The following is a 16261-nucleotide window of genomic DNA, read 5'->3' as shown; positions in this document are numbered from 1 at the left end:
TTTAAATAAAGAAGTGAAGTAAAACCCAGATGTTGCGACCAACATGAGTTAACCAAAATAAGTGTTCTACAATAAAGTGGGAAACCATAATAGATGTCCTATGAGCAACCTTAGTTGTCAGCAGGGAATCTGTCCTACAGACTCAAAGTTCGAGTACAAGAACACTCCATTTCCATCATCAAATCCACACACAGTTTATCAGCACTTTATAAAACTATCTTTTGGACACTGGCTTGACAGAAAACTATATTTATTTGTTTGGATGATTAATACTGACAAAAAGTGAGGATAAGGCGCTTTAGCAGCTAGAAAATTAATTTTTCAAAATGTCAGTTCTTGAAAAGAACTTTTAACTTGCTCAGCTGGCTCGTAAGCCTCTGCCTCACAGAATTTCTGCAAAAGTCTCCTCTCTGTGGTTACTGATGGTGGTGAACTATTCCTGAATGATCTACACAACACTGTGTACATGCAGAAAAGCCTATGTTGTAACAACTAGATGATCCACTGATACCAGGATCATCAAATAAAAAGGGTGTTACAGGTTGGGACTGGTGGTGGAAATGGCCATGGCAGAGCATATGCTGTGTTAGACCATCTGCATAATAAATTTTGCCCCTTGCAGCTTCATGCTACGAGGAAGAGCTGTAACACCTTTTGGGTCATGGAAGCCATTGAAATTCATAAAATGTTAATAGTTTTAACAAGAAAGAAGAAACTCTCAAGATAAATAGATCCTGGATTCCTCTGCTGTAGCAAATGGCAGCAAGTAACAAGGGAAGAATAACAGTGGTAACGAACAGGAAAAGTCCTGGAAACATTTCTGCAGCCAGTACATATAGACTGTGGTTGCAGGCTCGATTCCAATCTGCCGCCAGCAGGGTCAACCTTGACAACACAAGCCACTCGTGGTTGCAAAATGTCAGAAAAGTAAATAAAAAAAACAAACACTAACCAAAGATCCCAAGATCAAAAGTAATTGGCATAACATCTGATCATTAATCGGAATGCAATGGCCCCATTTACTCTTCTTCATATTAGTTGAGTCATAAATAAATGCTTTGCTTGTCACGGTTAACAGCTCCTCCTCCAGAAGTGTCTAAACTTTCTTTCTGAGATACATACCTGTCATTAAAAATTACCCTATTCTTCCCTTGGGCTTCCACCCAATTCTGAGTTCCTAGTATGATGTGAGGGTGACTGCTTTCACACGACAAGTGATCTCTGGGACACTACAGTGAATACTTTGGCACTTAACCCATGTTCTGAGATTATTTGTTGTCCAGTTTATTGAAATATCACATTTATACAGTGCTGATTTTCTTACTGTGGTGTAACATGTTGATTCTGTGGAATATTATCTACCACTTCTAACCACTAATGCCAACAAAAGAAGTTCACTGAAACTGGAGGTGTTTTTTTAGGCAGTCATTATGTGTGGAACATCTCACTGTGCACGATATGGTTTGCCATATGTGCAGATTTGGTATAATAAGTGTCAGCTGAGAACACTGACAAAGTACAATGGCGAGCAAGCATCTCTTTCTGCTGTGGAGGCCTGCTTATGTTTTCATGACGTGGCTTGGAAACCACGGAGCAGAGGGTGTGGGTGACAATGCCAATGCCAGAACAGTTGAAGGTGACAGGTGGAAACTGTCATTCTATATTGTCAAGTTAGTACAGCAGTACACATTATGATCTACTGTGAGCTGCAAGTTGCGAGGGATCTTTGTCATCCACAGTTGCAAATGAATTTGTACACAGGAAACATCGTAATTATAATATTGAAGGGTACTGAAAAACTGATTATATCATTTTAGTTGCTTGAAACATCTCAAGACGACTAATAAAGCAGTTATGAGCTCGAAATCTTAACTACTGTTAACATTTAAAGTCCTAAGAGCATTTACTAACAATAAATTTTAAAATTGTAATGGATTGTGCTGCATTCCAAAAGACTTTGAACAATGGGGTATCGTCTCAGTTGTGCGACTGGATTCGTAATTTCCTGTCAGGAAGGTTGCAGTTCGTAGTAATAGACGGCAAATCATCTAGTAAAACTGAAGTGATATCAGGTGTTCCCCAGGGAAGCGTCCTGGGACCTCTGCTGTTCCTGATCTATATAAATGACCTGGGTGACAATCTCAGCAGTTCTCTTAGGTTGTTCACAGATGATGCTGTAATTTACCATCTAGTAACGTCATCCAAAGACCAGTATCAGTTGCAAAGCGATTTAGAAAAGATTGCTGTATGGTGTGGCAGGTGGAAGTTGACGCTAAATAACGAAAAGTGTGAGGTGATCCACATGAGTTCCAAAAAAAATCCGTTGGAATTCGATTACTTGATAAGTAGTACAATTCTCAAGGCTGTCAATTCAACTAAGTACCTGGGTGTTAAAATTAGGAACAATTTCAGTTGGAAAGACCACATAGATAATATTGTGGGGAAGGCGAGCCAAAGGTTGCGTTTCATTGGCAGGACACTTAGAAGATGCAACAAGTCCACTAAAGAGACAGTTTACACTACACTCGTTCGTCCTCTGTTAGAATATTGCTGCGCGGTGTGGGATCCTTACCAGGTGGGATTGACAGAGGACATCGAAAGGATGCAAAAAAGGGCAGCTCGTTTTGTATTATCACGTAATAGGGGAGAGAGTGTGGCAGATATGATACGCGAGTTGGGATGGAAGTCATTAAAGAAAAGACATTTTTCGTCGCGGCGAGATCTATTTACGAAATTTCAGTCACCAACTTTCTCTTCCGAATGCGAAAATATTTTGTTGAGCCCAACCTACATAGGTAGGAATGATCATCAAAATAAAATAAGAGAAATCAGAGCTCGAACAGAAAGGTTTAGGTGTTCGTTTTTCCTGCGCGCTGTTCGGGAGTGGAATGGTAGAGACATAGTATGATTGTGGTTCGATGAACCCTCTGCCAAGCACTTAAATGTGAATTACAGAGTAGTCATGTAGATGTAGATGTAGAATAAGGACTGGTCTGAGAGGACAGCAAGACAAGCTTAAATCTTAGAACAGAATTCTGAAATTGTCTAACACTGACTTTGTCGTAACTTGACATTTTTAGTTTTGCAAATGACTTAATAACAAGAATTAGAAAAGCTCAAGAGGACGAGGATTTGGTAATGATCAAAAACATCATGGAACGACTTTCTGACAACTTTGTGGTGAGGGAGACACACTTATTTTTGAGTACGATCACAGAACAGACTCTTCAGTAATTCCATGCACTATGTGATACGAAATTGTCAAACTTGTGCACTGTTAAGTGAACCACAGAGAAAGTAAAACAATATTGTTGTATTCCACATTTGATAAGATGAAACAAGTGATTTCCATTTCTTTAAAAACTGTTTAATTAACAAGAAGTCAGGAAAGAAGAAAGATTAGCTACTAAATGTTTGTCACAGGGGTCACACTGGACCACTTCTATCAACTCTCAAAGGATACAACCATAACTTAAGTACTACTGATGTGTTTACTCAGTCTGTCTGCCTCTGTCCTGTAAAGACTACAAAGTCCGTGGAAAAATGACTCACAGAAACTGACTACAGGAATCTATTCCAAGCAACTACTGATACAGGGACTTTATTCACACAAAAAGTCTGAAAAGTATTGTAGGACAGGAAGAACTGAATACATAATAATAATAATAATAATAATAATAATAATAATAATAATAATAATAATAATATTGACATAACATTCTAAAACAAATGCGCAGAATCTTTCAAGTTCGTAGCACAAATATCTACATACCACAAAAGGAGAAAAAGATTCGTGCTTTTAAGGGTAGTTAAAGATGCACACAAAGACTGATCTTCACATCACACAATTATTAGAAGAAGACATTATAAATCACTTTGAAGAAAACATGCAATAGGTACAAAGTTGGTGGTCTTATGGTGACAAAACGTACACAAACTGAATCACAATCAAAGTCCATGACTAAGAATCTCAGCTGATACCAAGATACAAAAGTCACAACAAATGGTACTAGTGACACTTGCTGAGAAGTCTACAATCTCGAGGATCATAGGACAGCAACAGCATTAATTTGTAAACACAGTTCAGTCTTAATAGTGTTTCCCTCTCAGTGTTTTAAATGTAGATGTTAATTATCTCACCCTAAAAAGCTCTAATTGAATAACACACTGTCCCAAAAAGTTTAGTCTAAAAATGTGGATTTTATAACAGTGATAACTATAGTTCAGTTATTTTTCTTTTTTTTTTATTTACTCGTCTAAATTCATCCTATTAACATTACAATAATGGTAAAGGAAAAATAACACACACTTACCAGAACACGGACTATATTAAATTTCTTGAGCTCCTGAGAATGTTCCTTCACATCTTTTACAGCCCCTTTACTGGATTCTATTTCAAACTGCACAGGTACTCCGTACGATCCAACACCCTTATTTTCAAAAATAACACTGACAATGTAAGAGCTATCTGTGGAGAAAAAAAGCAAAAAATGCAAATCTACTTTCATGTAGTTCAAAACTGTACGCCCTATTACTACACAAAGAAAGTATTTTAAGCAACCTGCAAAACACATTCCAATCCACATTATTTTATTCTGTTTACTGCACACTGCTTTGTATGTAACCTTTCCTCCTCATAATAAGAGTAGCACCTGTATTGATATTTACAGGTTTACAAGAATAATTTCAATAAATTCTATACAAAAATAATTTCAAAAATTTTACTATAATTAAATACAGATATATAAATTTAAAATAATGAAACTACAGCAGACAGCCACAACAAAGGGACAGGAAAGTTAGGTCCCAAAACGAAAGAGGAACAGGATAAAATGCATATCAACAATTCCCTGCTTGCATGCACTGCATGCATTTTATCACTGAAAAACAAGAGCGTAATATTACTGTAGTCTCTCACTTTCCAAAATCTTGTGCACTGCTTCCCAAGTTGCCTGCAGTAATATTTCTCCATTCTGACTACTTGATTGTTGTATTCACAACAAACTGGACGTCATCTGTGATGATGATTTCTTGCATGGAAAAATACATGCAAAAACACCACCACCTTTACTTTGCACCTGGTATCTTGTATGCACACCGGCCAAAACATTAGTGATCCCCAGCCAATACTGGTCTATCATCAACTCTTGCCTTCAAATAGGCAAGAAAAGGAGTCCACAAGTTCCTTCAAACATGCCCCAAACAGCTGGAAACACTCACTCATTAATGCTTATATCCTATGGAGCTATCAAATCACTGGGATGCCGGCTGGTATGTTTCACCCGCTGTTCCAAATAGTTCAAGGCATTTTCTATGGAATTAATATCGGATTATTTATTGGACCTGTCAATGCATGAGCATTTGTTAAACCAGGAACATTTGCATGCAGCCTTGTGAACAAGGCTCTAGTCATTTTGAAAAATTAGTTTGTTTACAGCCTAGCCATAATTAAGATGGAGAAAAATGAGCAACACTATCATCGCAAATGTTGAAATAAACATCTTGGTTGATGTTCACAGTAACTTGAATGAGTGAGACCAAGTCACGGCACAAAAAATGTCCACAACACAGAACCACCTATGGTCTCAACTATACTCTTTACACATTCTGAATTGGTCAAGACGAACTCGTCTCAACGGACTATCTGTAAGCTCGACAGCTCTCATTGATCAAACAGAGGCAAACTCATGACATGATGTACACAGTACATGCCAGCAGTCAGCTACTTCCGAGCGTGTGTCATTCGGTCCACTGATGTTCCACTTGTTGCTGTCAGCAATGGTTGTTCACAAGGTACCTGACTCCAAAGGTTCACCCCTTGCAGTTCCCTTCACAACATTCATTCGGAAACTGGTCGAGGTGGCCTGGGTTCAGTGACAGCAAAAATTCCTGCCGGGTCTGAAACTGACTGTCATACATAGTGCACGACTTCCGCGTGTTCCCTGCCACTTAGGAGCTTTCAACTAGCACTGTTCTCATACCATGTTACACCACTACGAGAGATGTGTCATTCCTTGTGGTGTGCTGTATCTGCCAGATGTGGTGCAAAGTGATAGCCTTCAGAGGACACCAGATTACAGTCAGGCTCAACGCTTCATTACACGTAGTATGGCCAGTCACTACCTAAATGACGCACGCACTAGCAACTATCTTATGCTTCCATAACAAGAAATTCAAACAATACACTGATCTGCCAATAATTTATATCTGTCGCTGCAGAGAGCACTGAAACCTGGAACTATCTGATACATCTGCCAAACAGACAGCGGATGCACATTAATACACCAACCACAATATTTAAGTCACTGCAGGTAGATGTTCTGCCAGTTCCAGTTGTTCCAATTGCCTACAATTGTCTGTAATGTTCAGAAAGTTCTCATCTGGAGACAGCAGTCACTGACCAGTTCCAGTTGCCTGACAGTTAACGTTGAGTGTCGACAATTAGTCAAATTGATGGTCAAAGTGTATATACATTGAGAGACAGAACTTTAACTGCAGTACAAACTGAACTTCAGCTAGATCAGTCAGTCATCATATACTGTGTCTGTTCTGAACCTAATCTAACCTTTAAGATCAGTGCCACACCTTCTCTGCAAGCAAAAACTAAAGTATTTTTATGTAAATTATTTTTAATAAATGATTGTTCTTGTCTCTCTTGTGTTGCCAAAGTGATTCTGTCATAGATAGACTTCCCTGTGACTTGACTGTGGTAAGTGTGTGTTTAGGCCGTCTTCTAACAGCTATAGAACTCTAAGTGGCTACCTTTATGTTGAGCACCTACATTATTGGTGAATATGCTGCCTTCTAAATATGTTGGCTAGTCTTGATTTACAGACAAACCGGGCAATGTATTCCACTGTGTTTCAATTGGCGTGAACATACGCGCACACAGCCACGAACACATGGTACCAGTTATAAGCCGCCTGCCGTGCTCCAAAGTTGTCACTGTGCCCTCTGAAGGAAGTGATCAATATTGTAGAGTTGTGATCTCATAATAACTGATGCATTATCACCTCCATATTAGTATTATAAATGTGAAAGTAGCTCTGTTAAACTTTCACAACCAAACCGCTGAACAGATATCCGTGAAATTAGGTGCGAGACACCTTGAACCCTGAGGAAGGCCACAGGCTACCTCACGAAGTGTTTAGGACAACATATTTACTGATTTTAAGAATATTATGCAAATCAAGGAAAAACATTTATTCTTCGATAAAGCTACTTACTCCTTCACTTTTGAACTTCATCATATTTGTGAAAATGCTTTTGTTGGTTGATATGTTCTATATAATACGATGCAATGTAATCAATACAATATTATTCAATTCTCGGTGTGTCTTAATCCATACTTCTGTACTAATACCAATACGCTACTACTAATTGTGAAAGCAACTCTCTCTGTTACGTTTTCATGACTATGCCGCTGAACCAATTATGATGAAATTTGGTGTACAGATAACTTGAATTCTGAGGAAGAGCACAGGCTACTTTAAAAAGTTGTATCTTTTTGGGTATCATTAAAACTTTTAAATATTGGTATACATGAGTGGGATGCATATAATGCTGGTGCACTTGTCAGTGGCTCATGGAGTTTATAGATCAGTGGCAATGCAAACAGTTTGTGATATTGAGTTGCTACACCACCTGGCATTGCTGGATACTTTTGGTGAAGATACAATAAAACTGGATGGTAAAACCAAAAACAATATTTAAAACTATTACAATAAGCCTTGAAAACATAAGTCTGACTTAGCATGTAATTCTAACAGAGCTGAAGCTGTGAAAGTTACTTGACTCCAGAAAACCTCAGAGCAAACACATTTCTGCTGGAACTTTGATGCAGAATGTCAGAGCTACAGAGATACTACAACAGTCACAAGCCCGTTGCATTTTAGATGCTGAGTGTCACACACCTCTTACAGCTCTGTAGACGTCTGAAGACTCACAATGATGGCATCATTTAACGGCTGCATTCCAAACAGAGTTATACCTTTAAATATGGAATGTGGGAGATCTTTGGTGAGGCTGCTTTTTATTATGACCTATTAACTATGTTTGCCATAAAACAGTCATTGTACGGGGAAGGATAAAAGAATTTAGGCACTATAATGCATTAAAATGGAGGGAAGAAACTTTTGGTATCTGTTGCTTTGGTGGCAACATCTCTCACAGTACTTGGTGAGCCACAGCAGCCCTAAAAACAAATTCTGCATGAATGTAATGAATGAAGGTATTTTTTAAATATAATTAGAAAATATAATGCATGCTTTCAGATTCGACATAAAGCAAAATAATAGAAACACATTCACTATGTACCCACAAACTCACAATGCATATATTTTTTTATACAAACGTTTTTACATCACTATATACACAGACATATTGTAAAACTACTAGCTTACATACCCAATATAGCTCATCATTACAAAACTATTGATATGTAAGCGAAGCAGTGGGTAACAGCTAGTGCAGACTCCAAATGACTGTATATCAACTATCATCCAAAACGTAGCTAAGTAACAATTTATCTTATGTAGCCCATCAAACACAATGTGCTACAGAAATTTAAAATATGTACGCCAGCATTTTACCTGGATGAATACGGAGAACAACCTCGCCTTCAACGAGACCCTTTTCATCTTTTGTGTTGAAGATTTCATAAGGATGCAATAAATATGCATCTCTGACACATATCGCTTCCTTCCAAGTATTTTTGACAATAAAATCGAACGCAATGTGAGACACATCTGTACTCACCTGAAAAGAAAGCAATTTCATGAAAAATGGTAATAAAAATCCTTGATTAGGAATGTACTTGTACAGTTCAAACACAGGATCCGAATCAATTTTGGGAACAATACTGCACATTGTAAGCCAGCAGTCTTCAGTCTTCACTGCCTCCACCAACCACCTCTACGAACTGAGGATGGCCTCTGAACCCAAGTGGCAGACATCACTCGAGCCGATATGAGCCACAACTTGCAGACAACTAAATCCTGAAGGCTCAACAGATGAAGGCAGAGCCACTTCCACATCTCAGATGAGGGAAATGGAAAATGGCTAAGCAGGAATGGCTAGAAGACATTTGTGAATTCGTATAAACATGCATGGACAGGGAAAAGACCATCAGAAAATTGGAAGCACAGATTTGATGGATTCATCCACAAACTGCCCACCCCCTCCTTCAGCATGACAACGCCAAACCCCACACAAGCGCTGCGACACCTACAACAATCCGACACCTCGAGTTTCACAGTAGCAAAGATGAGCAAGTGCCGACAGGTCTTAAGGTACACATTTTAGAGCCACTGTCGACTGGATTTTTTCCCCTTTTTTTGGCATAAGGAATCTGTCCTCAAAGTCTGTAAAGGGAATTTAGTTACACCTTGTGTAATATTTACACCATATAAGAACAAAATGATAATCTGAAGTGATAAAAGAAGTTAGTAATGCTATATACCTAAGCTGAAAATAATAAGCGAATTTTATCTCGACAACATTAATAACATGCCATTGTCAACTAAAATCAACAAGACAAATATACCATTAGACACTAACAGATGACTTTTAGCATCAAATGGCAATTATAAAGAAAAATCTAAATATATTGAAGCAATTATAAATTGTTCTCAAGAAGAATTTTATCAAACATTGTATGTGAAAAAGCAAATCCAGAAAAATCTGCACAAATTACAAGTACATAAATCTGAATCTGCAAGAGTATTACTTCGGGCATTGTCACAGTAGATACGATTCACTGCATCAATGACAGCTGGAAGCCTGAATTTTACTGTCAGCAACTTTTAGACGACATGACACGAGTAGACGACATGCAGCCAGCAGTGTGTAACAACAGCACACAGCAGAAGCAATCAGTGCTTTGCATACGACATCCCGCTGTATTAAAACTCTATGACTTCTGTTCCTTTACGATACAATGTGCTGTGAAGTGATTTCTCAGTTGAAACTGATTTTGTTAGGTGATAATGATAAGTGGTTACCCCACCCCACTCATTCTGCCACTATTCAACACCCAGGTATTTGTACGAGTTTGCTGACTGCCGATTCCAGCAGTGAATCATTGATATTATACTCATAGGATACTACATTTTTTTCATTTTGTTAAGTGGAAAATTTTACAGTTCTGAACATTTAGAACAAGTTGTAAATCTCTGCACCAAGTTGAAATATAGTCAAGATCTGCTGAATAATTACACAAATTCTCTCAGATAGTACTTCATTATAGTTAAGCATCATCTGAAAAAAGCCTGATTTTTACTATTTATATTGTCTGCAAGGTCACTAACACACAACATGAACAGCAAGGGCCCCAACAAACTTCACTAGACACTCCTGAAGTTGCTTCTACATCTGATGCCCCTCCATCCAAGATAACACGATGTGTCCTCCCTACTAAAAATTCCTCAATCCAGTCACAAATTTCACTTGATACCCCATATGATTGTACTTTTGACAATACTGAGTCAACTGCTTTTTGAAAATCAAGAAACATTGCATCTACCTGGTTGCCTTGATCCAAAGCTGTATGTCACATGAGAAAAATGTAAGATGGGTTTCACATTATCAATGTTTTCAAAAACCATGCTGGTTGGCATTGAGAAGATACCTCATTATATCTGAGCTCAGAATATCAACAAATCTACGTCCAGGATATTGGACGGTAGTTTCATGGATCAATTCTACTACCCTTCTTGTAGATAGGTGTGACATATACTTTTTTCGAAGAACTGGGCGTGGTTTTTTGTTTGAGTGATCTATGATAGATCATATTGAGAAGAGGGGCAACTCAGCTGCAAATTCAGTATAGAATCTGACAGTGATCCCATCGGGGCCTGGAGCTTTGTTCAATTTTATAAATTTCAGCTGTTTCTCAACTCCACTGACACTAATACTTATTTCATTCATCTTTTCAGTGGTATGAGGATTACATTGGGGCAATTCTCCTGGGTTCCACTTTGGAAAGGAACATTTGAAAATGGAGTTAAGTATTTCAGCTTTTGCTTTGCTTGGACACTAACTACGGTGCCACTAAACAGCCTTTACATACAACCAGAATTTCTTTGGATTTTGTGAAATGTCATTTGACAATGTTCTGCTACAGTAGTCATTGAAGGCATGACACATAGGATTTTAGTTCACTATTGAAAGATACAAACAAATGGAAACTAATTTATGATTAATTAGTTTATAATACCAATTTCTTGACTTCTTACATTAAAATTTGTCAAGAGATTGACAGAATGTCTCTCATAGAGGAAAACTTGGCTTTAAAAGGAATTGTGCATGAGATTTCAACCCTATTGGCAGAAATGAATGAAAAAGTTTCCCAGATTAATAAAAAAAAATGTTAGGCTTAATTTCTCATTTCTCAGTTAAATGGGAAGATGGGCATAATAGGAAAGAGAATGCAATTAGGATTTAAGCATATAGATGAATTAGAAGTGTGTCTAGAATTAGAAGAAGGCATGCTGGTACTGGTGGAAATACAACATTTGCGTACAGTTAAATCCAGACAGGGTAATTTAGTGAATAGAGTAGAAATGCAGAAAAATTATTGGAAACAAACAATAATTTAGAAAGAATCAGAAATAAAATGTTGAAGCACTTTCTGCTATTAGAAATAAGTCCACAGCTCGTGGTCTCATGGTAGCATTCTCGCTTCCCGATCATGGGGTCCCGGGTTTGATTACCGGAGGGGTCAGGGATTTTCACCTGCCTCAAAATGACTGGGTGTTGTGTCATCATCATCATCATCATCATCATCATCATCATCATCATCCATCATCATCATCCATCATCATCATCATCATCATCATCATCATCATCATCATCATCATCATCATCATCATCCATCATCCATCCCCATTACAGTCAGAGGAAGGCAATGGCAAACCACCTCCACTAGGACCTTGCCTAGTACAGCTGTGTTGGTCTCTCGCATCATTCCCCTACGCTCTGTCAAGGAGTATGGGAACAACATCATCATCATCATGATCATCATCATCATGATCATCATCATCATGATCATGATCATCATCATCATGATCATGATCATCATCATCATCATGATCATGATCATCATCATCATCATGATCATGATCATCATCATCATCATCATCATCATCATCATCATCATCATCATCATCATCATCATCATGATCATCATCATCATCATCATCATCATCATCATGATCATCATCATCATCATGATCATCATCATCATCATGATCATCATCATCATCATGATCATCATCATCATCATGATCATCATCATCATCATGATCATCATCATCATCATCATCATCATCATGATCATCATCATCATCATGATCATCATCATCATCATGATCATCATCATCATGATCATCATCATCATGATCATCATCATCATGATCATCATCATCATGATCATCATCATCATGATCATCATCATCATGATCATCATCATCATCATGATCATCATCATCATCATGATCATCATCATCATCATGATCATCATCATCATCATCATAAATAAAACAGAACTATGTTTATGGGAACTAGAAGTTGCTGTGGGATCCTTAAATAGTAAGGGAAATTGTCAAAATAAAGCTCTAGTTGAATATAAATTACTGTCTACACTTGGCAGATGTAGTATTCACATTAAACACTACTCAAGATATACAGAATACTATACAGTATTTACCAATAAATAATTGTCTACACTTTGAATGAGCAAGACTTAAGTTGTGAAATAAATTTGAGGATCTGTTAGCTAAACATAAGTTATAATACAATGACTGGGGCACCTTACTGCTGTATGTGGTAAAGGGTTAAACCATAAATTCCTAATTTTTACTTCACAGGGAGAGGTACATCCAGTACTGTTTCTTAAGGCAGAGGCCTGGTGTGGCCAAAAGCAAATACGTTTTGTTGTAAGTGACCTAGATGGGGATGCAGCACAATGGGGTATGTCACAATCAGAAGATTTTATGACTTTTAATGAATCTGAGGCAGCTTTCTAATCCGTACTGGAATGAAGATTACAGAAAAATAACATTCGGAATTGTTTAGGTCAAAACCTTAAACAGTAGTTTGAATGGGTACAAAGACTTTGTTAAATGGCATTTAAATAAAGAAATATATTTAGATGATCCTATTAGAGAAGACCATTTGCTAGAATGTTACATTGGAGGGTAGTAAAGCATAAACTCCTTGGTAAAGATTGGACAAACATATCAACATTATTAATGTATCCTGAACAAACTGACATGGTAGGAAAATTATCCAACAAATAGCGAAATGCTAAAGGTGAAGTAATAAAAGGTGGAATGAAGCAAACCATGAATAGACATCACAATTCAGAAAGGGCAAAACTTTATCAGGAGACAACAGGACAGGATACAAATGGAAAAACAACACAAAAAGTAAGGAACATCCAATAAAAGGTTTTTCACAATGGCATTAACAATAAAGTGAAAACAATCCACTGCTTCTAGAATACAGCTCAATTTCCAGAAGCATATACTGATGAGCCACAAAATAGTGAATCTACAATAATAAAATTTACCAACAATTCTAATCTCAATAACTAATTATTAGGGGAAAGAAAAGGAGTAACTAACAGATGATAAAATGGTACCAGATTGAAATGGCTGATTAATTGTAGTGGAAGAAACAGATTATGGGAATATTAGTCTTTTGTTATGGTTAGTTCAGTTCAAGAGATTATAGTGATTGAAGAACTAATGTTAGAAGTATTAGAGACAGCAGATAATTCAAAACAAGTTAATTAAGAGTGTAGAGTGAATTACAGCGCATACAAATGAAATGGAACCGTATCTGGAGGAGCTGCAAACTATTGTGGTATTCTCTGGCATTGAGAAAAAACTGATTATAATACAGATGTTTATAGGTGATAAACCACTTCTATTTATACAGAAGTTAATAGGTTCAGTTACTACTGAGAAATTATAATCAAAATATCCACGGGTATGCTGCCGGTCTATAGTGTCCAACGGGCACAATATTTCGGCGATCAAACATGTCGCCATCATCAGGTGAACTGACGGACTGAGCTCCTGTGAACGTGCCGGCACGGAGATCCGTACGCTATGGCTGCTCAGAGGGAACTGGGTTCGGTCGCGGCGGCGGCCGATTTAAATACCCTCCGCCCGCGGCGCGCTCCCTCCGCCGTCCGCGCCCAGCGCCACGGTCGCGCGGTGGAACAGATTGCGACGGCGTCTGAGATGACGTCGGTGTGATGGCTCTGTCCACCGTGGTCGTCACAACTATACGTCTGCTCGATTTACTCTTGATTAACCCGATCGCTGGTTCCCAAGCCTTGCTAAGATTATAGCCACAGTCCCGGTTTATGAGGTCGTCATTGGTGCAAATTTCGATGGCCTCTCTAACAACGCTGTCCCAGTATCTCAACGTCTGTACCAGAATCCTCGTGCGGTCATACTCCATGGCGTGATTTTCCAACAAACAATGTTCAGCGACTGCCGACTTGCTCGGATACATCAGTCGAGTGTGCCTCTGGTGTTCACGGCATCGATCCTCGACGGTACGCATCGTCTGACCAATATACGACTTGCCACATTGACACGGAATCTGGTACACGCCGGCCTTCCTCAAACCGAGGTCATCTTTGGCGCTCCCCACCAGTGCACGAGTTTTATTTGGAGGACAAAACACAGTTCCGACCCGGTGTTTCTTCAGAATGCGGGCGATTTTCCCCGAGAGTGCGCCTGTGTATGGAATAAATGCAGTGCCTACCTCCTCCCTCGTGACTTCATCCATCTCAACAGGTTGTGCTGCAGTGGTTGGGCGGAGAGCACGTTGAATCTGCCACTCTGAGTACCCATTTTTTCGAAATACAGTTCTCAGATGTTCCAATTCCTGGGGTAGACTCTCTGCGTCAGAGATAGTGCGCGCCCTATGTACTAGAGTTTTAAGTACCCCATTCCTCTGTGAAGGGTGGTGGCAGCTGTCTGCATGCAAATACAGATCAGTGTGCGTAGCCTTCCGATCACGCCATGGAGTATGGCCGCACGAGGATTCTGGTACAGACGTCGAGATACTGGGACAGCGTTGTTAGAGAGGCCATCGAAATTCGCACCAATGACGACCTCATAAACCGGGACTGTGGCTATAATCTTAGCAAGGCTTGGGAACCAGCGATCGGGTTAATCAAGAGTAAATCGAGCAGACGTATAGTTGTGACGACCACGGTGGACAGAGCCATCACACCGACGTCATCTCAGACGCCGTCGCAATCTGTTCCACCGCGCGACCGTGGCGCTGGGCGCGGACGGCGGAGGGAGCGCGCCGCGGGCGGAGGGTATTTAAATCGGCCGCCGCCGCGACCGAACCCAGTTCCCTCTGAGCAGCCATAGCGTACGGATCTCCGTGCCGGCACGTTCACAGGAGCTCAGTCCGTCAGTTCACCTGATGATGGCGACATGTTTGATCGCCGAAATATTGTGCCCGTTGGACACTATAGACCGGCAGCATACCCGTGGATATTTTGATTATCAAATACGCCGGGAGAAACTCAAGAATCACATCATACACCTTTACGGGGAGGAGATGTATCGCAGCATGAAGAAATTTGAAAAGTTGCGCCACCGTAGATGTCGTTTGCTAAGTACTCTTGCCTTTCTAAAGAGATGTCGTTCCGAGAATGTTGTTCCAAATTTTGCTAAGGTTATGCATCACATCGATTCTGCAGCAGCTAAAAGAATCAAGAAACGAGCCAGCCTCGCATTGGTACGTGAGAGAGTGCAATTCACCCGCCGGAGCCTTGAGTTTATCTCACAGGAATTACTCAAACTACATTTGCAACTGGCTAGTAAGTTCACTTCTTGTTCCTGGGATTGGATTGATGGTGTCACCTGGGTGTCAGCTGATTCCGCCCATAAGAAGGCTACAGGACGTCAAACAGCTAAGTTCTCACGTCTCCTTGACAAACCACCCCTGCAGGTTCCGTGCAAGACTGTCATCAATTTGAGTGGCATGGTGTTGAGTGATGATGCGGTCTCAGTTTTGCAGAGAGGTCTCAACTTCGCTCCCACCCCCAAGTTCACTCCGGTCGCAGAAATTGTTAGTGCTGTTGAACAGGTTGCAGCTCGACTTCCGCCAGAATCAGCCGAGGAAATACGTCGTGAAACTTGTCGTGCGTTGACGAAATCCAAGCCGATGAAGTCAAATATCAGCAGTAAAGAGAGGGCGGCCATTCGTGATCTGAGGGAGCGCT

At 39.5% G+C, this 16261-nt stretch overlaps 1 protein-coding gene across 1 annotated transcript in view; it reads right to left on the bottom strand.

The window, feature by feature from the left end:
• Nucleotides 1–16261, bottom strand: part of LOC126092027 (helicase MOV-10-like) — a 375996-nt gene that overhangs the window by 240463 nt on the left and 119272 nt on the right. The window contains exons 5-6 of the mRNA XM_049907422.1: nucleotides 8592–8757; nucleotides 4314–4468 (exon numbers count right to left, since the gene is read on the bottom strand). Of these exons, the coding sequence (XP_049763379.1) occupies nucleotides 4314–4468; nucleotides 8592–8757 (321 nt within the window). The remainder of the gene's footprint in view (nucleotides 1–4313; nucleotides 4469–8591; nucleotides 8758–16261) is intronic.

The sequence above is a fragment of the Schistocerca cancellata genome, chromosome 7, assembly GCF_023864275.1.
Source record: "Schistocerca cancellata isolate TAMUIC-IGC-003103 chromosome 7, iqSchCanc2.1, whole genome shotgun sequence".
NCBI classification, from domain to species: domain Eukaryota; kingdom Metazoa; phylum Arthropoda; class Insecta; order Orthoptera; family Acrididae; genus Schistocerca; species Schistocerca cancellata.
This window is presented reverse-complemented; position numbering and strand designations above follow the sequence as displayed.